The sequence below is a fragment of the Dromiciops gliroides genome, chromosome 1 (genome assembly GCF_019393635.1).
Source record: "Dromiciops gliroides isolate mDroGli1 chromosome 1, mDroGli1.pri, whole genome shotgun sequence".
NCBI classification, from domain to species: Eukaryota; Metazoa; Chordata; class Mammalia; order Microbiotheria; family Microbiotheriidae; genus Dromiciops; species Dromiciops gliroides.
Genome location: NC_057861.1, coordinates 748,190,525 through 748,218,120, shown reverse-complemented (window position 1 = coordinate 748,218,120; position 27,596 = coordinate 748,190,525). Strand labels below are relative to the sequence as shown.

The 27,596-nt window shown below is 54.9% G+C and overlaps 1 protein-coding gene across 1 annotated transcript; it reads right to left on the bottom strand.

Moving 5' to 3' along the window:
• Positions 1 to 444: 444 nt before the first annotated feature.
• On the bottom strand, positions 445 to 27,596 carry EXOG (exo/endonuclease G). The gene is made up of 6 exons (XM_043977164.1): positions 27,437 to 27,596; positions 25,271 to 25,420; positions 23,030 to 23,169; positions 21,690 to 21,766; positions 17,378 to 17,492; positions 445 to 2,745 (listed from the first exon to the last, which is right to left on the bottom strand). Exons 1-6 carry the CDS (start codon positions 27,582 to 27,584, stop codon positions 2,284 to 2,286), a joined length of 1,092 nt encoding a protein of 363 aa, XP_043833099.1. The 5' UTR covers positions 27,585 to 27,596; the 3' UTR covers positions 445 to 2,283.

The following is a 27,596-nucleotide window of genomic DNA, read 5'->3' as shown; positions in this document are numbered from 1 at the left end:
ACGCTAGACGAAGGGGTACGTGGCACCTCCCTCTCCTCCAGGAGAATGTCCCTAGTCCTCCTGATCACAAATGATCCTTTTGGCCCCTGACCTTATCTAACACGTTGCACTTTTTCTTAGGGACTTAAATGGGTTCAGTGGGGTGGGAAATTCCCTCGGTATTATTGAGGAGTCCTAGAAAGGACCTGTCTACAACATCTGTCTGGCATCCGTGCCCAGGCTGCCCCACACAATGAGGGAAAGGACATCTCTGCTTTGGGGGCCAGGCCCCACAGGGAATGCTGGAGACCCGTTGTATCCGGGCACAGGAACAAGGCATGACAGGCCTGAGTAGGCAGAACAAAGCCATGCTGAAGCCATGTCCCATAAAGACTCTTATGCCTTTGTGGGGCCTTGCCACATGGCAGGGGCACAGCTCGTAGAGGAAGGACACAGTGGCCAAACTCTTCGACATTCTTTTATTAAAAAATTAAAAATTATAAAACCAGGAGACCCCACTTCTTCCTTAGAGATGGGAACCCTCACCCCACCCCTTTCAGCTCCATACAGCCAGACTCTGGGGACAGTGGATCTTGCTCACATCCTCCGCATCTCCCCAGGGTACCGCTGCCCCAGCTCGTGGTGGCACCTATACTCCTACTGTCCTCCGAGATGTGGGCCGCTGAGCCGGGGAGGCAGAGCCCGGGTAATGTGACCAGGGAGAGGAAGGCCCATGGCTTCTGGCGCCTGGATCTGACGTAGTCTTTGTACCAGAACCCAGCAAGGCCTGAGCTCGCCGTGACACCCACATACTATCTAAGGCCCTGCGCTTCCAGAAGCCAAAAGAGACACATAAAAACAACAGAAATCGCCTGCAGAGTCTGCACAGGAAGACGGCCTGTGGTCTGATACATTCAGACAAGTCCTGGCTGTGCCCCAAGGTCTCTCTCTGCACATTTGTATAACCCAGAAAAGGGTTTCGTGCAGACCCGAAGTCAAGAGTCAGGCTCAGGCCGGCGATGGAGGAGGCCACTAAGCCCCCACTGATGCGCCAGGCGAGAGGGGGCGTCTCTCCCTCCTTTTGATGAGTCATTTGTGGACATATCTTCTGCCCCACTAAGGGGAGGGGCCGGTACCGAGCACGCTGTCCTGCACACACAAGGTATTACCTGCCCCTGCAGGTGCGGGACGTCACCTGCCTCCCTCACGAGGCTGTTCTGGGATGGCCCAAAGTGCTGTCAATTCCAGGCTTTGCACCCCAGTGAGCTCTCATTAAGCCTGCCGGGGCCCAGCCCCCCTGCCCAGGCAGACACACGCTGGGCCTCTGCTCCCGGCTAGCTTTTAGAACCCGCCCATTCGGAACATGGCATACAAACCAGCCAGATTCTAAGCCGGGGGTTGCTGCCTGTGCGCCTGCCCAGAGGAGGCCTGGGCCATCCTGTCAGCTCCTGCTCGTCTGGGACCTGGAGGCAAACAGAGCTCGGAAATGCCCACGAGGCATTTCTCGCTGGCCTAGGTAGGTCTTCTGACATAGCTCCTTCTGGCAGATTGAGAGGGCAGGGCTCACAGCTGAGGAACGGAAGCCCCCTAGGCCCACCTGAAAGGAAAGGAGCCAGGTCCTTCAAAGATCTGGCCCGGAGGCCCCCAGGATCACAGGTACCCATGGAAATGGACATGGGACCCTGGGCCAAAGGCTTCAGAAGGGGCAGGGGCAGGCTGAAACCCAATAGGGCCCTAATCAGCTTCCTCTCTTAGCTGGAGGGGTCCCAACATTAAGGGGAGCAGGAGCCTCTGGGGGTGATTAATGAGGACAGATGTTGGCGTGCTCCTCAAGAAAGGCACCAGGAACAGGAAGGAGGAGGGCTGCCCGGCCCAGTGGCAGAGGCAGATGCCTACTAGGCATGGGGGGAAGGGAGGGCGTGCAGGGGTGGGAGAGGATGGCACTGGGCTGGCTGCTCCAACCAGGCTGGTGCAGGCAAAGGAGAGCTCAGCCCTGGGATCCCGAGGGGGCCTGACCAGGACATCAGCATGGGGACTTTCTAAAGACATGATCACAGGACAGTCCGGAAGTGTCTGGGCACACTGAGGAGTCATGGATGGGCATGAAATGAGGCACCGCAGTGAACCTCTCTCTTCGCATAAGCAAATGAGTACCAGGCTGCCAGCCGGCCACTCCAGCTTCAGCCGGGCCCATCCCAGTGATCATGAGAGGAGGGCAGGGAATCTCGCACAGTCACTTAGTCTCGAGTATGCCCAACGGTCAGACCACCCCGGCCCAGCATCCATGGCCGCCCACCGTGGGCCTCAGCCCGACCTCCTCTCCTGGGCTCCTGGCTGGTCAGCAGAGGCCAGCTCCTCCAGCTTCTCTCTGTAGAGGCTCAGCAGGTGCTCATCGGGCTGTACCCCGGCCTCCTTCAGCTCAGACATGACCTTCTCCAGCCTGTGGACCGTCCGCGCTCCCCGCACCTTCCTTTTGCTCAGGTACAGCGTGAACTCCTGGAAGTCCAGCAGCCTGCATGTGTCCACCTCGCAGAGGTTCCTCGTGTCCTTGGCTTTGTCCAGACGAGGGAAGAATACCATCCCCGTCATCTTCTCCAGATCATGGAGGCTCACCTGGAACTCGATGAGCTGGGGCCGGAAGCCGATGGCGTCATTGGGCACCACAAAGGCAGCCAACACCAAGGGCTCGGGGGAGCTGGGGCTCCTGCGAGCCAGGATAACCTTGTAGAGATGTGAGGGGACAGCCACGTTGTCCTTGCCGATCACCTGCAGACAAAGCAGGGGCACCGGCATTACTCAGTGGGTAAACCTCTCCCGCAAGCCATGGTCCCCAGGACTCAGCTTCTGATCCTGACCAACTGGAATGTGGCTTCTCAGAGAAAATAAGCAACCAACAGGAAATACTTTAAAGCAAATCACCTTTTACACCCCATGAAGGGTGAGCACGTGCCTCGGGACCTGCTTTTAAGGAGGGGGACGTGGGTGCTCGGTCCTGGCTCTTTAAAACAGGCAGGGAAACTCATCGGTTTCTCCAGAGGTTGAATTCCCAGTGTGGCCAGAAGAACATGACCTCGGTTCATCAAATTCACCAGAGGAAAGAACAAATGGAAGAGACTCTCCTTTGGAAAAATGGCCAGACATACCTCAGCCTCATCTCTGGTATCTCCTAATTTTCCAAATTAAATTAGCTAAATGTAAATGCTGTTTGCTCCGTTTTCCCCCACTCCCGGGCCTACCATCACACACACAACTGCTGTGGCATCAAATCCAATCCTCTGCAAAGGGGCCCTCCCCCCACCCCCCCAACAAGGAGCAAGAGTCAGGGTTACACTAGAAAATCTAACTAAGCTGCCGGGTCGGGCTGGCTGCAATAATACAATAACATGCATTATAAGCCCTTTCCAATTTCCATCCCATTGGCTTAAAAGCCGTATCTGTTTTCTCAAGAAGAAACCGAACGTTCATTTCCTTAATGGTTTCCAATGAAATGACATAATCTGGCTAAAATATGTTCAAGCATTAACTCTTCACTGCCCCCCACCCACCCACCTACACATACACACACAATCTAATCAGGGAACAGCCATGGCTCCTTCCGATCTCCGATTCACCCAAGACGGGCACAGCTGTCCAGCCTCAGATGGGGAGAGATAGCTAAAAACCGCAGGGGACAGCCGGGGTCAGGGGGGATGTGACCCAACCAGAGGAAAAAGCAGGAGGAGGCTGGAGGAGCCCCTGTCCCGCCTCCTAGAGGACGAAGCAGGCCGGCCAGAGAGCCCGCTCCCCTTTCTCCAGCCCTGGGAGGTCACAGAGCCTTCCTTACTTCTCTTGACAACAGAGACGGTACAGGCACCATCGCTGATCTGGCAGGTGAGGACACCAAGGCACAAGAAGACTGACCGTCTAGGCAAGGGTCACTCACCCTCCAAGTGTCTGGGCTAGGACTCAAACCTAGATCTTCTGGCCCGAGACTTTGAAGTCTAAAGGGGAAAGCAACAGAAACCGAAGCCCTTCCCCAGCCTCTCTCTGGGGCCCCCTCTCCCACCACGGGAAATGGGTAGGGGGCGGGAGGGTTCTATAGGCCAAGACCTATGTGCACAGGACAATCCTCAGCAAGGTGGCCGTGGAGCAGCCGGCTCTCGACCAGGGCTCTCCCGCTCCGCCCCATCCGTCCTTCCCCATGACTCCAGATCACGCTCCCATCTGCGGAGGGCTCTCCTGACACCTTCTGAATCACTCAGTCTGCGCGCCTTCCATCTGCTGTGCCCACCTCTGCCTTTAGTCTCCTTACACCCCCTCATACTCCAGGCTGCTCTGGGAAGAATGAGACCCTCCGGCTCCCGGCTCCTGCATTTTCTCTGGCTGTCCCCCTCATGGCAGCCTCCAGCCTTCCCGGCTTCCTTTGAGCCCCAACTAGCATCTCCTCTTGCGCAGGAAGCCCTTCCCAAACCCTCTTAATTGCAGGGTCTCCCCTCTCCTCACCCTGTACTTGCTTTGCACGTCTGTCTCCCCCAGTGCAGGCTAAGCTCTTTGAGGGCCGAGACCGTCGTCTGCCCTTTTGTATCCTGGCACACAGTAGGCACTTCATAAATGCTGGCTGACTGGCTGACAGCTCTTTGAAATCTATACTCCCTCAGAGCTGCTGGGGGAAATAGGAAGAGTCAGATTTAGTGCACACCAGCCAAGCCCAAACAGGAGCTGCTAGTGACCCCTGCTGGACTCTTGCTGAAACCACCTCCCCTGGTTCTTCTGGGGTAGCTTCTCATCCTTGTACCTGACCCCTGAGGGGCTCTGGAGGACAGTTCCCAGGGCAAAGGCATGGCCAGAGACACAGGTTCACAAGCAGTCAGTCTCCACACCTTCACCGTGGCCCCCAGCATCCACTGTGTGTCGCCTGGCTGGCCACTCTTCTTCCTCACCCCCCTCGCCTCGGTTCCTCCGGCCACCCGTCTAGAACCTGCTCCTCAGTCTTGAAGGAGAGATGCTGGGTCCGAGGCCTGTGAAGGTCCCTCCTTCGCCTTTCCTGTCTCCCAATGAAGCGGAGACACTGCTGTCCAGGCTTTCCCTACGCCCATCCTAACTCCCACCCTTGCCCTAGAGGGTTCTCACTCTCTCTCCTCCTGACCCATGTTTGTGCTCGGCAGATTCTACCCACTTGGTCTTCTGGTGGCCTACAGAGGTCTCTGCCTCGCGGGTCCCCATGAAAGAGAAGGACCAGCTCTCGTCACAGTCTCTATTTCGGACTCTCTGTCCCCCAACAGACCTCTCCGCTCCGGACTCAGGCAGGCTGAGACCCACTCCAGAGCCAAAAGATGTGGGACACCTCCGCTCACTCTTGACCACAGCTTCCAAACACTTTCCCAAGGTCATCAGCCCAAGCTTGTGCCCTCAACCATGGGGGGGGAACCCAGAGACTGTATGTGTGTGTACATATGTACACGTGTAGTAAATCTGTGTGTACATACATTAGAGAAACCACACACACACACACACACACGCATGCGTGCGCACGCGGATCAGGACACATGTCACACTCTGAGCACCATCAGGTAGCAGGCCCACAATGCGTGTCCTGGAAGGACCCAGTCCTTGCTCGCTGCTCCTCCCTGACTCAGGACAATCTAAACAAAACCAGACCCCAAAGCACAGCTGAGCCCCCACCCCAGGGATCCCTGCACCCAAAGCCGGACTGAGGGCGGCCCCAGAGACACAGCAGGGTGTGCCAGCCCTGGGTGTGCTCCTCGCCCCCCCACCCCCCCACCCTCGAGCCAGGGCAGGAACTGTCCAGAGCGCTCACCATCAGAAACAGAGTGACCTGGACCCGCTATAACCAGTGTCTAGAAACAGGCAAAGGGCCTTGAGTCCAAGTCACAGTGTGCGCCTGCTGCCACCTGGTGGACAGCCCCAGCCACTGCAGCCACCGGAGCGGCTCCCAGCCATGCCCATGGTGGCCCAGGGCACCCCGGCAGCAGCAGGAAAAGCTCCGCAGACAACAGAGCCAATGCTATTCACCCCCGCTGAGCAAAACTGAGGCCTCTTCTGGGCAGGGCCAGAGAGTCCTCGGCTTTCCCTGACGCCTCCTGAACCAATCAGCGAGTGGGAAAGCTGGGACATTTCCAGAAAAATGAGAAAACTTCCAGAAGTTGAAGCCTTGTCTTATTCCTGAAAACCACAGACAGATGAGCTCCAGATGCTGCCCCCCCCCCATCATCAAGCATTCATGAAGCACCTACTGTATGCCTGGGCCAGACACTGCTGTTAAGGGCTAAAATTCTAGCTAAACTATCTAAAATCTCTAATGAGTGGTTGCCAATAAATTATAAGCTTTAGCAAGAGTTAGACTTTTAAGCATTTATTAGGGAGAATAAGAATTTGGTAAAGAGAGAGAGAAAGGCCTGATTCATCTATTAAAGGGAGAGCGCATTCCTAGCTCCCTTCTCCACCAGAGTCCACAGGAAAGAGGGCGAGTCAGAGCGCCAGGCTCCCCCTTCCTCCTCCCACAAGCAAACGTCACTTCCTGATGCCAAAGAAAAGACGCATGGTCTTGCCCTCAGAGACCTTCACCTCATGGCGGAGCTTTTCTACAGTAAGTCTCCAGCAGGTGGCGTCATTCCAATCGTTACACTGCCCCCCCCCCCACTGTTACCAAGCATTCATGAAGTGCCTACTGTATGTCCAGTGAAAACCTGTCCTGCCTTCAGAGAGCACCCCTTCTATCAAGGGAGACAGTATGCAAGTGCTGATGGCCAGAAAAGATAAAGGCCATGTAAACAGAAGCAGCCTGTCCAGTTAGGGGCAGAAACTGGGGCTTCAGAAAAGGGGACAGGCCGGGCCGGCACAACTCTGAACAAAGACCCAACCACACTGAAGATGGTGCAAGTGCCTGGCCAGCCCGGGCTGGGCCTCATCCCAAAGGCTGCCCTGGCTCAGCCTCTCTGTGTGTTTAGCTGTGCGTCCAGCCTGCTTCTCCTTAAACACTCTCATGGGGATCCCGCGGCCCTGCTAAGTCGCTTTTCAAAGGCCCAAAGGCCTCACTGCCTCTTGGACATAAAAAAGGGGTGTCCCCCTCCCCCAAGAAGACACTGCCAGAGTAGAGGAGACGATCATGGGAGCCTCTCATTCCCGGCAGGGCGTTTACCAGCGAATGGCCTACGATTCCCCCGGAGGAACATTCTGCCAGGACTTGCCCAAGCTAAGTCTGTCCTTCTCCTCAGCCAGGACGTTCAGACAGCCGAACAACATTCAGCCAAGTCTGTCTTCTCCACCAGCCCCCAAGCAACGCTCCCCCTCCCTTTAAAACATCACCTTGGGGAGGCTAGGTGGCGCAAGATAGAGCACCGGCCCTGGATTCAGGAGGACCTGAGTTCAAATCCGGCCTCAGACACTTGACACTTACTACTGTGTGACCCTGGGGCAAGTCACGTAACCCCCATTGCCCCACAAAACAAAAACAAAACAAAAACTTCACTTGAATAGAATTTTTTTACATATATTTTGGAAAATAAAATTCTATTCAAAGGAAAAAAAGTCAATAAAACAAGAAGGAAACTTTAAAAAAAATAATCAAATAACATATGTAGAAAATGTTTTCTAAATCTTAAAGCACTATATTATTCATACTATAGATTAAATATAATAAACTAATTAGAAATTTAAAAAAAAACCCATCACCTGATCTGGCAGCTAGGTGGCGCAGTAGATAGAGCACCAGCCCTGGAGTCAGGAGGACCTGAGTTCAAATTCAACCTCAGACACTTAACACTAGCTGTGTGACTCTGGGCAAGTCACTTAACCCCAACTGCCTCACAAAAACAAACACATCACCTGATCCAAGACAGTTCCAAAGGACTCATGATGGACAATGCTCTCCACATCCAGAAAAAAGAACTGTGGAATCTGAATGCAGAATGAATGAGACTGTTTCTAATTTTTTTGCTTTTGTTTTTTTGGGTTTTGAGGTTTTTCCCTTTGGTTCTGATTCCTCCTTCACAACATGACCAATGTGGAAATGTGTTTAATGTGATTGTACACATAGAATCTCTATCAGATTGCTTTCTGTCTTGGGGAAAGGGAAAGAAAAGGGAGGGAGGAAGAAAAATTTGAACTCAAAATCTCATAAAAATGAATGTTGAAAACTATCTTTATATTTATCTGCAAAAAAATAAAATTAAAAAACAATCATGCAAAATTGGGGGGGAATCTTTAGCAGGGAGGAAGTCAAATTACCGTGTAATTCCCTTGGGAAGAACACCAGCCAGGTTTGGAGGGAAGAGGCCCCGTTCTCATCCTGGCTCTTCAGGGGACCAGCTGAGAGCCACTGAGCAGGCTCTTTGGCAATCTGGGCCTCAGTTTGTCAAATGAGTCCTGTCTAGTGCGAGCATTCCACAGCCCAATCCGGACATCAGAAACCAAGCCTTTCTCTCAACCATGCGACATCTTTCTCTCAGTTGGTATCAGAGAGCAAGGAAGAGACCCCCCCCCCCAAACAAAAAACCAGAATGGCTCCCTTATCCTTCTCACTCCTGGACCACGAGAGTTTTCCTGTGAAGTTCTCCCTCTGGCCCCGACCCCTCCTCTGCGTAGCTCGTGAGAGGGACAAAGGAACAGCCACAGAGGGAGGGGAGTGGGCAGCCCCTGCAGAGAGTTCAATGTGGAGCATCCTGAGCAGTCACGGCTCAAACACACAGCTCTGTCCCACATTAGGGAAAAGCCTATCAAAAGTCATGGCCCCCACAATGTCCAGGCCCGGCCAGACCCTTCAGGCTGACCCTTTCCTTGGCATGGAGAGAGAAGAGGAGCCTGGCGAATGGCTGCACCCGCAGAAGACTCTCCTGAGGTTCCCATTCAGGTGGGCACCGGAACGACACCTTGGCCGCCAATTCTAGTTCTTTCTGTCCCACAATACGGAATACGCGGCTGCCCTTCACCTTCCCCCACACCCTCGCCTTTGTTCCTGCCAGGCCTGGGTTTGCCTCCGGGCCTGGTGGGGCCTGAGTCTCATTTTCTGCAGCCTCCCATCAGGATCCTGTGAGGGGCGAGTCTCCAGCTCCCCCACACCAGGGCAGATCCCTACAAGCTGGTTCTCTGTGGCTCGTGCCCTAATTTCAGGGCACTGATGTCTTATCCCATTTGTCTCACGTGCTAACCAAGTGAGATGAGCAGGACGCCTGCACAAGGAGCATCTTCCCCGTTAATGAGCCCTTCAGTGCCCGAGGGCACCTGGAGAGATCCTGGGGAGGGCAGCACATCAGATGGCACCGCTGCCCTCCCCAGGTAGGGTGACCCGGAGGGCAGCGCCAGCACAGCGGGCACCGTCCTCAGTCCACAAGGACCCCAAAAGCCGTGCCCTGTGACCTGGAGGCCGGTACTCGGGGCACTCTCGGGGGCTACCCTGAAGAGCACCGGAGAGAATTATCTACATCCCTTCTCCAGGGAAAGTGGCTCTGACAGGTCTAGAAGGTGCCGATAAAGGGCGAGCTCAAAGTGTCTGCTCTCTCTTACTCTGCACTTAGGACTGAGAATGCCGCAAGGATGCCTAACCCCGCCCATGACGTGGCTGAGGCAAGGCCCCCCCAGAAGGTCTGTCCCTCCAGCATCCTCAGAGCTGAGCAGCCCCACAGAGCGAGCAGCCGCAGGACTCCACACTTCTATGGCCCAAAGGGCTACGGAGTCTCTTCCTCCCCCCGGGACAGAGATGAGGCAAACTGCCCAAGGACACAGATAGCTGGGGCCATGGCCCGATTGAAAGCCAGGTCTCCCCAAGTCCAAGGCCAAAGCTCCCGGCATCCAGGATGCCTGTCAAGCACTGGCTACCAGCTCAATGGCCAGCTGAAGAACAAGAGTCCCCTGGTAGTGGAGGCTGTGGCAATGACAAAATATACCCCTGGAGCAGAGGGGCTCAGGCCTCCAAACAGGAGCATGATGCCACCTCCCATACAGAGCCCCTCCCAGAGAAAAGGGCACTGTGGCCCAAAGAGCCCCCAGGGAATAAGTGGGGGACGAGGAGCATCCCTCCCAGTTTATAAATGGGGAAACTGAGTCTCAAAGAGGTTACCTGCCTAAGGTGAAAAAGTTTAAGTGACGGGGCAGCTAGGTGGCACAGTGGATAAAGCACTGGCTTTGGATTCAGGAGGACCTGAGTTCAAATCCTGCCTCAGACACTTGACACTTACTAGCTGTGTGACCTTGGGCAAGTCACTTAACCCTCACTGCCCTACCAAAAAAAAAAAGTTTAAGTGACAAAGCTGGGGCTTGAACCCCAGTCGCCGGCTGCTTCCTAGGACAGACACCCCGGCAACCTGATGGATGGGGGGGGCCCTTCGGAGATGGTGATGGCCACCCGCCCACGGCTGCCCAGCCTGTCCCTCTCCCCCCATCTCTCCTTATCCTCCCATCAGCCCTCCCACTGAGAGCCAGCCCCAGACCAGGAGACTGTCCTCCAGGGCTCTCGCTGGGCCTCAGGGGTCCCTGCTCCTGGACTAGCCCAGGGAGGAACCCCAGAAACACAAGTGGCTGCAGCCTGGCCCCATGGTTTCTGCTGGCCCTTGGGCTCACAGGGAAGGAGGCCCTGTCTGACCTCTCCAGTCCCTGTTTCCTGCTCACATGCCCCAAGACTCCACCCCAGCCCAAGAGAACCACCCAGTGTCTAGTCTGAGAAATAAGCCTGCCTGCACGCCTGCCCGAGAGGGGCATGCATAGGGAGATGCAGACTCTGGGTGACACTGCCTTAGCAACTGCCATTACCGACATTTCTAACATGTCTTTGGTTGGCCGGGCAGGAATGAGAAAGGAGATAGGTTCAGGGTGCCGAGGTAAAGGGGAGGTGCTGTGTGGAGAGGGAGACCAATGAGGGGAATGCTCTGAAGGCCAGGACTAAGAGAGGCACACTGGTACATTGTTGGTGGAGCTGTGAGTTGGTAAAGCCATTATGTAAATAAAATGGATAAAATGTGCACACCCTGCATCCATCCCAAAGAGGTCACTGAGAATAAGAAAGTTCCCCAGTACCTCTAAATATTTATAGAGGCTCTTTTTGGCGCTAGTAGATGCCCCCTGACTGGGAAAGAGCTCATGAATGGAGCAGAATGTTTCTGTGCTGTAAGAAACTAAGAACATAGTGACTATAGAGAGGCACAGTAAGGGTTCAAACGAACAGATGAAAAGAGAAATAGAGAGATAGGAAAACAACATACCCTCTGACTTCAACAACATCAGTGGAAAGAAGCACCCAAAACAAAACAAATGCTATCGATTATGAAGAACAAGCAGAGCCTGACAGAAGAGGGAAGAGAACCTCCCCTCCCCCATATCCTGCTCCCCTGCACAGGAGAGGGGTCCACCTGAGGGGGACACTGAGAGAAGAGCAGTCCTCTCATGGTGCAGAATGTTTTCATCTTTCACTGCCTTTTTAAGAGTTTTACGTGCTGGCTCTGTGGGTTGGGGAGGGGGAGGGACACAAGGAGAAGCAGAGGCCATGTTAAAACAAGGCATCTTTTTTTTAATAACGTGAGCTGGCCAGGGCCAATGAACACCAAGGGCCCCTCTGGGCCCCCTCTCAGACTCTCACCACCCCACTCTGCAGGAAGGCTCTCCCCATGGGTGCTGCCCTTGGTGCCAGGAAGCCCAAGCTAGGGGAGCCTCCAGGACAGGGGGAGGGAGGAGGAGGATGGGAAGGCTGGATCTGAAGTCAGGTTCATCCAGGAGCTGCATCTCCGGCACAGTCACCCCACTGTGGCCACTCGGGGCTGAGGCAGAGAGGCTCAGAGGCACCAGAGAACACGCGCTCAAACCCAGCTCTGCTACCTCCCGTCTGTGTGCCGGGAGCAAGTCACCCCAGTCCTCAGAGACCCATTCTCCTTGTCCCCAGAGATGAAGACATCGGTCTTCTTTCCGCACCTCGAGCTACAATCCAAGGATCAGCCACAGACTCAGTGGAGCTTTTATCTGGGTCTTTAGGAATCAACAGAAATGGTTCCCTTTCGTCCCTCAAACGCCGGGGGTCCGATCGATGACGTTTTCAGGCTTCTAACAGTGAACGCCCCTTCCCGCAGCCCACAATCCCGAAGACCTGGCCCTTCTGTGGTCATGAGGGTGTTCTTCCAGCTCCACCCCCCCACACCTGGGCCCTGCCTGCTCCCCATCACGCTCCTGACTCGTGGACAACCTTATTTCCTTCAAGTGCACATGCCACACATCCCACAGGAGGCCTTTCCCAATCCCACAGGGCTTTCCCCACCAGAAGCAAACCAGCCCTTCTGTACGCATTGTACCTGCTGACTGCCACTATAGACTACACACTCCTTGAGGGCAGCGCTGCGCACAGGGAGGAGAGAGGAGGGAAGGAACGGCAGTGCTTAAGGGCTGACCATGCCCTGGCCCCTGTGCACGGAGTGCTGGGACACAGAAGCAGGCCGGTCCCTGCCTCGAGGGGAAGAGTCAGCACCAAGGGGGCAGCTGTAGCCATGGAGGGGCCTCTTGTTCTGGGCAGTCACAGGCACGCTGAACACAGTCACAGAGGGTGGGAAGCAGCGGGATCCTGATTTGAGTAGCCCTGGGGGGTATCTGCGTGGATGGCAAGAGGAGTCTGCCCAAGCTGAGAAGGTCAGGGGGCCCAGGAGTCAGAAGGCTCAGCGTCAGGGCAGACATGGAGCACCCAGAGCACGGCTGGCTCAGTGACTGGCTGAACCCTTCTCGACACTGCCCCATCACATTCCAGGGTTCTTGGGGGAACAGCTTATCCAGTGAATTTACGGACGGGCCACACCGTGATTTCCTGCAATAACCACCATGACCACGCGTCAGTGAGACCCACTGGAAAGAGCCCCCACGTCAGGACTGGCGCACCCCCCCCCCCCCGCCACAAACACTTTCTGGCTGGGTACCGAACCTCTCTGAAGCTCAGGTTCTTGGTCCCTAACGTGGAGATGATGACGCACGCCCACCTCCCTTCACAAGGCTCACCCAGACAGCCACATGTGTGTGCTTAGGAAACACATCAGTGTGAAAAGCTGCTGGGGCCCAGGATGGTCAGAGAAGCTGGCACGAGCTTCGCTTTTACTTCCCAAAGCCCTGAGCCAGAGAGAGTTCCTGAAATGGGAGGGGAACATGGCTGTCCAGGCGGCAGAGCAGACGCTGGGCGCCAAGACAGCCTCAATCCCCAGGGGCTTCCTCCTCCTGCCCTTCCAAGTGGCCCCTTGGACGCTGCTCCCCCCACACTGTGATGGATGCAGCCAGACTGGCCTCCTCTGGTCCTCACACAGAGGCCCGACATCTGCTGCCTCCGGCTGTGCCCCAGCCTCTCCCTCCTCCCCTCCTCCTCCTTGTTCTTCAAGCCACTGCTCATCCCCCAGGAGGGTCTTCCCTCCCAAAGCCTTCCTGTGGCATGTGTTTACCTCTCTTAGTTTCTCCCCCATCAGAAAGGAGGCTCTTTTCGCAGGGAAGCCTCCTCCATTGTGTAGATGCCCAGCACCAGCTCACCTGTAAGAGAGGCACAAGAACCACCAGGCCGCTCACTTTATACACTGAGCGGCTGCAAGGACAGAAGGAGCTAATGGAGGAAAGAAGGGACAAGCATTTCTGAGGTGCTTACACCGTGCCGGGCAGTGTGCCAGGCAGTGCACAGGCATGCCAAACGTTGTGCAAACTTTGAGCACTGCAGAAACGTGTGTTATTATTGTCCCTGTTCTTTATCATTGAGCATCACTTAGATTTACTTACAACAAAAGCCAGACATTTGCTTTCTGGAACATACAACACGCCAGGACTGGCATCCGATCCAAGGCACAAGCAGAGACAAACATCTATCACAGAACGAGGCCCTCTTATGAGCTCTCCGTATTCCATGGTTAAAAGGACCACGTGCACACTCTCCAACTCTGCAGGAAAAGTCGGCATCAAGTTTTCTGTAAAATGACTCCACACAAAGCGGCCTGACCCCTTCCTACACCCCACATTCTAGCCTTCCTCCTCACCTGTTTGCCTCCATGGACCCATGTGGAATGCGCATCCCCTCCACCTCCGCCAACTGAAGTGCCACCAGCTCAAACACTGCCCCTTCCCTGAAGTCTCCGCTTTCTTAGTCAGTCGGAGGGCCCCAGACCCTGCTCTGAATTCTCCAGGCACGCTGCACTTCTTATGCGTGACTTATACCTTGTTTGAGTTAAACCCTAAGTTCCAAGGGCAAGGCCTACAGTCAGACTTTCCCCAGCACCCAGGGAAGGGCCCTGCCCACATCCTTCACCGGGGACTGTCTTAAATGTCCATCTCAGTCCATGGAGAACACAGTATCAGCAGCCAGACCCATGAAGCGGCGCCCCTTTACTCGAGGACTTTGTTAAGTACTTTGAGGGGCCTTCTTGCCAAGCCAGACACTCATGCCTCTGCTTCCTGTGGCACAGAATAACCCCAACTCAAGTATCAACTGGGGTCAATTCACTATAAACAGATCCCTGAAAACAGATGTTCATCACGAAGCATCCTAAAGAAAGGAAGACAATCCAGCCAAGTAGGTTTGGCGTTCCCCACCTCTCACTTGGGCAAAGGGATTGCCCCTCCTAGAAAGCCCAAATAACGACTTTCACAAAGCCCACACGAGAAATCACAAGCCAGGAAACCACATAGATCCAACACCACCAAGAGAAGTCTGATAGTCAAAACAGATAAGGAACTGGCACAAACACAACACTGGGAGTCGTTCACCAATGAAGTGGTCGAGACACAGGAAAGGTTTCTGAAAGAACTGCAAACTTCACGGGAGTTCACTTATTTTAAGCAAAATGCAAACTGCAACAACTCAGGCCATCCAGAGTCACAGGGATGACAGAACAGGAAGGGGAAAGGCTGGGGGGCAGGGGGAGCACAGGCCCTCACGTCATGAGGGGAGCTGGGAGCTGGCACGACCATCGGCGAGATGCGTTTGGAATCGGGCCATAAAAGTGACCAGACTCCATCTGCCCTCTGACCCCAGGACCCCAAGGAAGCCAAGGACAGCTTCGTGGTGCTAACAAAGCAGGTACTGACGTCCACTGGAGAATGGCTGAAAAGCCTATGGCCTACGGAGGCAACAGTAGATTATTAGGCAGGAAGAAAGGATGAATGTGAGGAATTCAGCAAAAACGAGGGAGGGGTTAAGTGCGTCTACCCAAGATGACAGATGACAACTGGGAAGGAAGAGTCAGAGCCTAAGTCAAAAGCTCATGACTCTCCTGAGAACAAATACTGCACGCGCCTCCCCCGTGGCAGAGAAGCAGAAACGGCCAGCCGGCCAGCCGGAGAAGGTCCGGGTAGCATGGTTCTGCTCGGTGCCTTGTCTGTTATTTTCACAAGGGAGGGGAAGAGGAAGCGCGTGGGGATACCCGGCCCAGAGGCATCAATACAACATTTCTTCAACTTCATCAATAACGTAAAGACAGGCAGACCAGGCGAGGGGGAGACGGTCAGTGAGAGCCATTTCTCAGACCGCACACCAACAAGCCCTCGGGCCAGGGATGCAGTTCTTGGAAGACCTTGGGGAGGGGGGCTGTCAGTGTTCGGGAGGGGGGTAGCCACAAGGTATATTATTTAAACAAAAACCAACAACCCACAGGCTATAAACACCTAAGGCTGGGGGCACACCTGCTCCCTCAGCTTAGAAACCTCCCAGAAACTGATGCTAATGCCATGATCTGGGACAACAGGAAGGACAGTGACCTTGCCCCTCCTGGGCCTCGGTCCCCTCATCTGCACAATGAGGGGCAGATCCAGGTAGCCTCCAGGGCCCTTTCAAGTCTAGAGCTCAGAGGCCTAAGTCACTTTCTCTGGCTGGGCCTCGGTTTTAACTTAAACACAGTCAGACAAGACAGCCTGGAAGGTCCCGTCCAGCATTGACCCCATCGAGTCCTCCAGAGACATTCTGGGGAGAATGGGAGGCCCTCTGTGCAGGCCACAAGCTCAGTAAGGGGACCGGAGGCATAACCTCAGCAGTAAGCAGCCGTGGGGCTACATGGGTGTGCTGCCTGTGACAAGAACTGAAGACCCGCAGTAGGCTTTTCAAGAGAGCCGCCTGTACTTTCTAGGGGTCTGCCACAGCGCTGGGCCTGTCCTTTATGACAGGGATGACAGTATAATTACGAGCCCCGGATTGGAAACAAATCAGGCCAAAAGCCAAAGAAAGACAACTAAAGACAAGTGGGGCTCTCAATAACACACCGGAAGCCAGGCCCACAACCCAAACCCAGCCGTGCTTCAGGCCACTCAGGCTCCTTGACCTCCTGCTCCCCCCAGGTCACTGGCCATCGTGAGCAGAGGAGAGAAGGAAGTTCAGGGACTGACCCATCTCTGGCCTCTTGTCACGGCCAGCCTGGTGGGCCTGAACACCTGGGTTGATGACGCACCACCCAGATGGACCAAGGCACCAGCGGGCCATTGCTGAAATGATTATTTTCTCAATAAAATGTATATTGTTCTGTGAAACTTTTCAAACCCCAAATCTTAAGGGAGGCAGGAAAAGCCTTATTTTTTTTTTAAATTTCATTTTATTCAGAATTAGGGATTTGGGAGTATTTTCTCTTAATGAAAAAATTTAGCCAATACACAAATTGCATCTTGAACACCTAGGCTAAGGAAATCCCACCACTTGTCCAAAAAGGTTAATTTAATGAGATCCTCTAAATTATCTGACTCATAAGCCCTGGGAACGCATTACTCTGAACAATGAATTATGGGAGAGGCACAGTGTGAGGAACACCAGCTCAGGGACTGTCTCTGACCCCCGTCACCTGATGACCCTGGGTCTCTGCTCTTCATTGGGGAAGGAGGGTCTTGGACTAGCTAACTTCTAAGGTCCCTCTTAGCTCTAAACTCTATGATCCAAAGCTGATCATTAGTTATTAGCGATCAGAACTCAGAAAAGAAAGGAGGAAGGGAAGAAGGGAGGGAGGGAGGAAAGGAAGGAAGGATGAAAGAAAAGGAGGAAGGGAGATGGAGAGAAAGAAAGGAAGGAAGGAGAGGAGATCATTTAAGTACTTTTTTTGATGCCCAGATGAGAAATGAAGGCATTACGAAGGGAATGAAGACAAGCAGAACAGGTCTGAACGTAGCAGGCTGAATTTTTACTGTATGTTTTTAAGTTAAACCATACATAGTAGGAGATTTTGTATGTTCACACATAATTCTCCGGCACCGTTCTTCTTTTTATATGGAAATGTTCTTTCCTTTTTTGGTGTTAAATTCAGAATGAAAAGAGTTTGTTGAGCGAATGCTAAGAGCCCCTGGTCTCCTTCTGGGTGGTCCCCACCAGCCCGAGGTGAAGGGCTTGCTGTGAGCCGAGCCCAGAGCCCAGTACCATGGGGCAGACACAAAGGACGCCCTGCTCGCTGCCCTTCACTTACCACAAGGCACTTCATCTCAAAGTGTCTCCTACCTCATAGGTAACTCTCTTCTTCCCATCCTCTCCTGTCTGCGGCAAGGTTAAGGGCCCAGATACTACCCAGACATCCTCAAACCGCTCTGTTAACTCTCGACAATACATTTCCATTCTGCAGAGAGAAGAATCAACAGGTGCGGCCATCATTAGAGTGAACATGGAGAAAAGAAGCCCCTCCCAGCAAACGAGAACGGTCAGCTATGACACGTACTGAGCCGCGGCGACTCTTAGAAATGGGCATAAATATAATCAAAGTGACTCCTTCAATCAAGAGTACAAAGGACAGGAGACAGCCCCCACTGTGCATGAAGTGACATCAGATCAGCCAGATTCCCTGCACAGGGAAAAGAACTGAAGCACTGGCAGCTGATGAGAGCCCTGAGAACACAGCCTAACAAAGGGGTGCCAGCGCTGAGCCCCGGGGCTCACCCACCCAGAGAAGGCTCCTAGACAGGGGTGATGCCAGTGGGCAGATGAGCAGGGAAGGAGACAAGAGACGGCAGGGTCACGGCAGGGAGGAGAGGGTGGTCAGCACGGGCAAATGCCCCTGGACAGACAAGACCCCTGGACTTGGGAGCTGAGAGGATCATGGAGAACCTTGCACAAAGCCCCCTGCGAGGGCCGGAGAAGGGAGTGAGAAGAAAGGAAGGAGAAGCCCTGACTGGCGAGGTTTTCTGGGTGTGTGACTGTCAAAGGGAATGAACTAGTGCTTGAAGGATGGCAAAGTCAAAGGAAGATTTTTCTGATGGATAAGAGAAACTCGGAGGTATTTGTAGGCAGCGGGAAAGGAGTCCCTAGAGAGGGAGAAATGAACAAATAGAGAGAAAGGAGCCACCTGGATGCGGCCAAAGGCATCAGCAGTGGCTGGCCTTGGTAATGAGAAAGGGCATTTCTGCCTGAGTCGCTGGAATGAGTCACTAAATGAAGGGAAACCAAGCACGTCTTCGTACCTCGGTTTACCTATCTAAAAAATGGGAACTGCAACTACAATGTTCACAACTAAGTTAAAAGAGAAACACACATTCTGGTTGTATCGCACAGGGTCACGCTTTCCTCCTGGGACAAAGCCATGAAGCAGAGAAGGCACAAGACAGAAAACTCCCAACTTTACCATTACGTCACAGTGATCTTGGGCGAGTCACCACCTCTGGAGGCCCCAGTCAGCGCGTCATGAAGGGCCCAGGGGAGCACACCCAACCTGTTCACCAGTCCCTTCTGTAGCCCGGTTTGTCCTGGTTTTCCTTAAATCGCCAGCAACCTTTCCAAGGGCTCCTCCTGGTTTAGGGGCATCTCGCTCTCCAAAGATGGGATTTAATTCCTCAGCCAATCAGGGGCGAGGGGCTTTCGAATAAGAGGCCCAGACCTGAGGAGGACGCTGCTCCTGCTGGACAGAGACGGGCCAGTGGAGGGCTCTGGGGATTCACTCACACCCCCAACTGCCATCCTCTCCTTTGGGAAGCCACCAACTGCGCCCACATTAAGGGCAACACACTCTTCTGCCCGGATCAGAATCATAATGTACATGTTCTGAACGTCATCAATAGAACTAAGAAGCAAATAGATTCTGAACATCGTTCCCCTCCTCTCTTTACAAAGAACTGTTGCGGTGCCGCGCAGACATTTTCAAAGTAACTGCTTGGGGTGACCTTGGCTCTTCTCAGAAGGCCCATCTCCTAAACCGCCCCTCAGGGAGGCTTTACAGGAGGGTGAGATCTCAGGGGTCTGTGAGCTCGGGAGAGCAGAGGGTCCCATCTCTCCTTTCATGAGCGCATTTCCTTCGGGTGTGGAGGAACATTCTTTGAGAAAGAAGGGGCCAGAGGCTCGCCCACAGCCTGCCCGAGGTCTCAGTGCCTGAGGCTGCAATGACAGCTGGCTCAGCGGGGTTTCTGGTGGCAAAGGAGGGTTAATCAGTTCTTCCAAAAGTCCAGTCTTGGAACCCTCCCCGTCTTTCCAGAGCTAATCGATATTTCTGATTCTGTCTGTACAGACCATCAATTAGCCAGAGCCATGACTATGACTGACTGCATCTTGCTTAGCAGACATGAAGAGCTGTCCCGGGGCAACAAGCCCGCGGCTCCCCTAAGGCCAGCAGGTGGTGATTCATCTACACAGGTCACGCTCCACCCATGTACCTGAAGAGCCAGCTCAGTGGGATCCTGGGGCCACAGACAATCTTCCCGAATACTGATGGGTCCTGGGTCCTTCGCCAGACAGGCAGGAAGGCTTCAGCATCAACATGGCCTGCTGCAATCTAATATCAACTCCTTCCTTCAGACCAGGCTCCCATCTCCCTCCCTCCAACAAACTCCCCCAAATCACAAGGGACTCCGTCCTGACCCACCCTTGTTTTGCATTCTGGGATAACGCACCAGTTAGGCTTAAGCACCTAAAGAGTGTTGGACTTGGGAGTCGGGATGGCCCGAGTTCAAATCCCCCCCCCCCAAGTCACTTACTAGCTGGGCCACCCTGGGCACATCAATTAACCTTTCTGCCTTGGTCCTCCTTATCTGTGAAATGTGGGTGATAACAGCTGCGATCATGACTATCAAAAGCACTTAGCTTAGTCCCTGGCCCTCAACAGAGGCTCTGTAAAAGCTGGTCCCTTCCCAGTTCCCTAAGCCCACAGTCTGGCCGCTGGACCTCGGCTGGGGGATGAAAGGGGATACAAACGATCACACCAGCAACAAGCTTCTAGCCCAGGCCGAAGAAAGGACAGCATTGCACGTTTACAAATCGCTGCTGCTTGAAAGTAGGCCCTCTGCCATTCGCAGCTCGCTCCCACGCATGACGCTGCCCGATGCCCACGAGAAAGCAGGGACGGGAAGGAAGAGCAGCACCGTCCAAAGAGAACATCGTACAGGAGCCCTGAGCAAGGGAGGACCAGGACCCTGGGAAGCAGGAGGGGCGTGGACACTGTTAACGTGCCCCTGACCGCATTGGGCCAGGGCACTCCAAGGAGGATGCCCCCTGGCCCCTGGAGAGGGGCCTGAAGTTCTCAAAGCTGCAGTGACCGGCCAGGGTCCTTCTCAGCGGGCAGCCGGCTCTCTACCCACTGCACCACACTGTCTCTCACCAGGCAGAGATTCTATTATCCCCATTTCACACAAAAGGAAACTGAGGCCACCTGTTCAGCGTCAGATGTGAACCAGGTCTCTCTTGCCAAGTCCAATATTCTTTCCGCTAATTATGTTACTTCCAATGGTCATCCACAGCCTTCAGACTCTTAGAAACCCCTGCGGGGGGTCAGTGCAAGAGTGGGAAGGGTGGGCCCTTCCCAGAAAAGGTGAGACCTTCTGAATGGGCAGAATGGGGAGGCAGGGCAGGCCGGCCAAAGGGGCAACATGGGACGGGCAGGCAGTGTAGATACCCCCCCCCCACCCCGCCCAGGGGCTGTGGGAAGGACAGGTCAGACTGTGGAATCAAGCCAGAAGCTCCCAAGAGGCCCCACGGGGGAGGGGGCTCGGATCCAGGACTTGGGGCAGCAGAGGAAGGGCCTGGAGGGAGGCCTGGCCCCGGCCGGCAGCAGGGACACAGCCACCTCTCCTGCACCTCCTAGTCTGTGAGACAAGAGGACTGCACTAGGCCACCTCTAAGGTCCCTCGAGGCTCGGTAGAAGGCTCTGCTGTGTCCTAAGGGACACAATTCAAGGGACGACTATGGAGGACGCCTGGTGACTGGGAGGCTGCGTCACCCTCTTCATCCCAATCTCTCTCTTCTGACCCAGGCCTCTGGAAGCACGAGCAGCTCAATCACCAAGGCCAGGAGTCTCTGGGGGCCCAGCCTCCCACACCCTGCACCTCCACAGTCCAGCCCTGCGTGGACCCCAGCCCCAGCAATCCCCTCCCAAACTGCAATCTGCCCCATGCCCCCTCTGCTCGGCCTCCCTCTGCCTCACGGAGCTGACCTCGGTCCTGTCCTCAACTCTCCTGTGTTTGGCTTTCCCAAGGAGTCGGGGACTATCTTTCCCCAAGCGATGTCGGCTATGCATGCAGCAGGTGCTTAATACTGACTGAAATAGTCACAGAGACTCTGACACATACATGGAAGACCAGGAACTTTCACAACCACGTTACTGCTTTCCCATAAATTCCCCTAGAAAAGTCACCCTTGATGTTCAGAGGCTGCTGAACTTTACATCTGTTATGACTTGGAATTATCTTTAAAAAACAAAACTGGCAGAGGCCGGGACACGAGGACACAGGGGGTCAGACCCTTCCGAGTTGCCAAGATGGCAGGCACTGAGCCACCCACCCACGCCCTTGGAAACAGCAAGATGGGCGGGGGGCAGGCCCTGATCGAATGTGCTCACCTGTTCCAGTAGCCAGCATTGTTATCAAAGTTCTGAGGCACGATGTTCGAGAGGTAGAAGGTTTCTTGCATGGCTTCCTGTGGAGAGAAGGGAGAAGAGCGGCACTGAAGGGAGGCTGATTACTGCCCGGAGGCCCCCAGACACGCTCTGTGCTGCCAGCCTGTGGGCTGCGCCCCCACACCCCCACAAAATCCAGATGTGGGTCCATTCCCTGGTAGAGACACAAGCTCTGCCCCCTAATCCTCTCTGCATCACCCCTTCCTCCATCACGGGACCTCGCCCATGGAAACACTTAGTCTGAGCATCCAAGGCATCGAATACTCTTCCCAGAAAGTTAACCCAGTCCACATGAGCCTCCCTTTCTCAGTCCAGAGCAAGGATGCTCCAGAGAAAACCAAAGCACTCAACCACACAAACAAGGCCACGTTTTGTGACAAGCCAAGTGGTGAGAGGATCCCTTATACCCTCTCTGTCAGGGACCTCACGGAAACCAATGCACAACAAAAACACCAAACAGATGCCTCCAGACTCTCGAGTTTCTCCTGCCGCCATCAACCTCCAATAAAAACCACTATCAATAAAGAAGGCCCAAAGCCACTGGCCCCGCACTGCACTGCGGGGAGGAGGAGGAGGGGAGTTCTGGGATCGGGAAGAGCCCAAGTCTTCCCAACTCTGTCCAGAAGACACCTCCAGTGGATCCCTAGGAGCAGGGTCTGCTCCCGAGCCCCAACAATCAGAGGCGTGCCTCCAGCCCCCAACCTTCTCCCTCTCCACTTTGTGTCGGACACCTCTAAGAAGGGGTGCCACTGAGCAGCTTCAAAACCAAAGCCGAGGGCAGCTAGGTGGCGCAGTGGATAGAGCACCGGCCCTGGAGTCAGGAGCACCTGAGTTCAAATCCGGCCTCAGACACTTAACACTTACTAGCTGTGTGACCCTGGGCAAGTCACTTAACCCCCATTGCCTCACTAAAACAAACAAACAAACAAACAAACAAAAAACCAAAGCGGAGACCCCCAGCCACGGAGGAGCTGATGTTAGTGTGCTGGCCTCATGGGGAAACTCCGCCATTAACTCAGCCGTCAGCAGGACCAAAAGGATGGGACCCCTCTCGCCGCCTGCCTCAGCTCCTCTTTACACACCCCCTCCCCCTTCCGTTCCTGGGGCCAGATCGCCTCACTTCTGGCCCAGGCAGCCTGGTTCTTGCCATCGGCCGAAAGCCCTCTGGGAGAAGAGAAGCTCGGACAGCCCCGCTCTCCCCACTGCCGACGACGTCCTTCCTGGTCCCCCGCCTGTCCCCACCTCCCCGCTCCCAGCAGATGCCGACTCAGAAAACCAGCTACAGTTGAGAATTTGTTATTTCCAGCCGGTGCCATATGTCCCCGAGACCATCCGCTGCCCAGGTAGTCATCGTTGTCCGCGCTGAAGGCCGGTGGGACGCTGGGGTCTGGGCAGAACTTGCAGTGTCTTCGGTCAGCATTGCCTGAAGAGCAACAGAGCTAACAGTTAACCCACCGCAGAGACCTCCTGTATGACCACACCTGTGCGCACACACTCCACGCTAGAGGCCAACGGATCTCTCTGAGGGGGGGGGGGAGGGGGGGGGTCCATGGCCTCCTGAGCTCCTGGGATGGCTCAAACCCTCCGTGTTCATGTGTGGAGGCTGCCCGGCACAGCCCCTGTCCACTTAATGACCTGCCTGGGTCGGGCAGTGGGGCTCTCAGGGGCACCACGGGCCCTGTCCTAACAAGTGCACCCACAGCACAGCAGTGTCCCCACTATCTAGCCTAACCCACGAATTCAATGCAGAAACCTCCAAGTTCAACAACTTCCCCAGCCCCACCAGAAGGACCACAGGAGCCCCCATTGCCCAAAGCAAACAATGCAGCCTCTTCTTGGCAAAGGAGAAGCCCCATTTGGTTTATTTCTGGTAATGCCCCAGGAGTAACATAGCCTAAAAAACATTACCCATAATTCTGTGGGCTCTGTTAAACCAGAACATTTGTTACCCTCTTCACAGTTACCCATATCATTACTTAGTAGAGTCCTAGGTGGCTGGGTGGTTGGTGCGCCGGGAATGAGAAAGGCCTGGGTTCAAATCCTATGACAGCAGGCAAGTCACTTGCCCTCCTGGACCTGGTGGCCCACAAGGTCCCTTCCTGATCAAATAAAAAATGGTCTCTGGCCACTGAAAGCCCTTCACAACCTCACCACCCGACCGCCTCCTAGCTGCCCAGTCTTCTGAGGCTCCCTCCCTTCCATACAAGCCATGACCCAGCCACCTTGGCCTAACTCCTGCTTCCAACATGCCACATTCCATCTCCAGCCTCTGTGCGTGTGCATGAGAGGACAGAGCTGGACCCGGCAGACACTGCCCACTTCCCCGAGGCCTTCCTGCAAGACTCAGCTCATATCTCACCTTCTGTAAGAAGCCTGGGCCGGGTCCCCACCTGAGAACCCTCCCCCGAGACTCAAGGCCAGTGTAGACTCCAGTGGGGACGCGGTGAGAGCGTGGGCTCCCCAAGGACAGAGCTTCGGCCTTTCTTTGCATACCCAAAACTTGCACTGCACCTGCCTGAACAAAGACTGAGGCCTGCATGGGGAGGCTTTAGGAATCTGCTACATCCTAAATGCTGATCTCTCAAAGGGGGGCTGGCTATTACATACTGATACCGTGCTGCTGAGCTCACAGTATTTTATTAGAAAGTTTAATTTTTAAATAGTTATACTTCTAAAATTCCTAACTGAACTGTCAAAATCTTTAGAGCAAACTATGAATTTGGAAATGAACCACACAGTAGTTCTAGTAAGAGCATTATCTCAATCATCCAGAAGTGCCTGGACCCCAACCTCTATTATGTGGACCAGGGTGGGAGCTGAAAAGACCTGAACAGAGATCAGGCTTCATCCACAGCCAAGTCGTTTCTCATTCAGAACCTGACTCAGTTTACATGCAATGATGAAGGCTGGCTAATGTGCTCGCTGACAACAACAGAAAACAGGAACTCATGGTGAGGGAGGCTGAAGAAAAACTGGGAAGGGCAAACGCAAACACTCCACAAGGAGAGCGTCTGGGGGGGCAGCGGAGGTGAAACATCCCTCCTTCCCTCCCCCCCTTGATGTGTCCTGAGCATGCTCACAACGAAGGCCATAACAAACCAGGAATAACCCCTATATATAACAACATATAATGACACTTCAAGGTTTGCAAGGCGCTTCACAAATGTTATCTCACTTGATCCTCACAACACCCCCCTGGAAGGAAGGTGCTAGTATCATCCCCATCTTACTGAGGAAGTGAGGTAAACCAAGGTCAAATGACTAGCCCAGGGTCACACAGCTAGTAAATATCTGAGGCAGGCTTCACACTCAGATCTTTTGGACTCCAAGTCCAACACAATTTCTCCTTGTGCCACCAACCTACCTGCATCAAAGAAGGAGCTTAGCTGATATTCATGGTCACGTTTTACATAATTGTACATGTATAACCCACTTCTGATTGCTCACCGCCTCAGGGAGGGGTGAGGAGAGGGAGGGAAGGAGATACAAATTGGAGCCCACATTTCCGGATGGACGCCGCCTACCCTGAGTCTTCCTCTTGGAGATGTGCTCGATGACCCAGCGAGGCCCCCGCTTGGCCTGATCATAGGACAGGGCGTGGTTTGTGTAGCGTCTGGCCTGGGTCCCGATCACAGGGAATCCATATTGCTCCAAGATGGTTTCTTCAGGTGGCTCTAAAAATCAGACAAAGCCGTTAGTGCCGTGCTCATGGGGGGAGGGGGGCGGCACACAGCCAGAGCCAGGCTTGGCACAGAGAACACGGCAGGGACAGGGCAGGACCTCCACCAGCATCACCATGCGTGGTTTTCTCCTGAAGTCCCCATCCCGCTTCACCTCCTGTGACAAAGGATCTGGGTTCTATAAATAATCAAAGTATGGAAAAGCAGCGATCAAAAAGAAAATCAGCTTCATGAGCTGATTTAACCACGGGTCTGACTGAGCCAGGGGAAGGAGCTTCTTTACTGTGGTCCTGACTGGGGGGGGGGGGGGGTATGAGAACAAAAGGAGTCTCAGATTTTTTTATTTCAAAGCGTTTCCTTCACTGACACAGTAACACCAAGACCCAGCACTTTCCTCCGGCTGCTGAGGGGAGCCCAGATCGAAGAGAAAATAAAAGGCTCCCACTCCAACATCCAGCCCCGCAGCCCTCCCCAAGTTCTACTTCAGGCCCATCAGAGATAATGATGTCAGGCTGAAGGGGCCCATAAAACCTCTCGAGCCCTTTGCACCTGGGGATTCACTTGCTTTCCATAGGAAACGCTCCCCAGCCTCAGAAGCCACTTCTTCTATAAAACCTCCCCTGGTTCAAGAAGAGCAAGGCCAGGAAGGCCAGGAAGGCCAGCAGGGCCAGCAGGGCCAGGAAGGCCAGGAAGGCCAGCAGGGCCAGGAAGGCCAGCAGGGCCAGCAGGGCCAGGAAGGCCAGCAGGGCCAGCAGAGCCAGCAAGGCCAGGAAGGCCAGCAGGGCCAGCAAGGCCAGGAAGGCCAGCAGGGCCAGGAAGGCCAGGAAGGCCAGCAGGGCCAGCAGGGCCAGCAGGGCTCTGCAAACTTTAAAATCCTCCTTCTCCCCCCCCCCCCAGGACCTTCCTCCTAGAGCTCCCCCAGGGCTGCCTGCGCTACCCACCGCCCCTAACACACAAAGCACACTCACAGGCGCACACACAGCTCACCATCCAGGTGTGCGAGCACAAGGCCAGGCACTGCTGGTTGACCTGCAGACGGTGTGTCCTCCACCACAACGCCCTGATGACTAAAGTGCAGGCGCTCCCTCCCCACGTGCCACCCTGTACAGCTCTCGCCCAGGGCCCCCAAGCACTGGCCCCGGGAGCGGGGGAGGTGCAGGATGGCCGGCATGCCATTGAAGCACACAGGCTGCCAGGCCCCCGCAGAGATGCAGGCTCGTCCGAACCCCGAAGGGGCTCCGTCCCTCACCCGGCCGGTGACCGGCAAGCCTCCACCGGCCTGCGATTTCCTCGGCCGAACTCTGCAGTCTGCCGTCTGTCCACACCTCAGCAGGCAGTGGGGACGTCGCCCCCCGCGGGGCCCGGCCCGAGACCCTCCAAACTGCCAGGACGGACACAGAGGGTGCCCCGCGCTGCCCTCGAAGCCTCGCCATCTCGGCGGGCGCTGCCAAAGCCCGCGCCCCCGTGCTCTCCGTGCCCCCGGCGAGAAGGCAGGAAGTGGCTCCTGTGGCCCGTGCAGAGCTGGGATGAAGGCAAAGGCAGGAAGCCCGAGAGAAGGGACTGCAGCCGGCCACGAAGCACCAAAAATGCTGCACAGAGCGTGAGCGAGCACACGCACTGCACGCGTGAAGGGGAATGTCAGTCACGCGTGCAAAAGTGAACGCACCCGCGCCAACGGATGCGAGAGAGCCCGCCTGAAGGAGGCACGCACGGAGCTCTTGTGTGTGCATGCACACCCATGCAAGCACTCATGCACACACAATGCACTGGTGCAAACATGTTTATACACACAGGCACGCACACCCGAGAGCACACGTGCAAGTGCACTAGCACACACAGCCGGTGCACAAACATACGAGCACAAGTGCAAGTGCACATACGTACACGAGTACACGTGCACACACACCCAAGAACACACATGCAAGTGCACAAGCACACACACCCCAGTGCACAAACACGAGAACACACGAGCACAGGTGCACACACGCCGTCCTGCAGCTGGCATCTTACCCGCCGTCTTTCTCGTCCTCGAAGCAGAGTCTTCCTCGTGGTGGCGGAGAAGCCTCCGGGCAGCGAGCCCGGCCCCAGTGGCACCCACGACCGCTCCGGCGAGAAAGCCGCTGAAAAAGCGCCGGCTACCACCGAGGAGAGCCGCCATAGCTCCCGCCGG

Bases quoted from the DNA above. Each gene is read 5' to 3' on its own strand.
- EXOG (XM_043977164.1), bottom strand. From the start codon at position 27,584: ATGGCGGCTCTCCTCGGTGGTAGCCGGCGCTTTTTCAGCGGCTTTCTC. The intron at 17,493-21,689 runs GTGAGCACATTC...TTCTCTCTGCAG, and splicing joins AATGCTGGCTACTGGAACAG to AATGGAAATGTATTGTCGAG. The intron at 2,746-17,377 runs GTAGGAGACACT...CTTTGTCTGCAG, and splicing joins AGAAGAGAGTTACCTATGAG to GTGATCGGCAAGGACAACGT.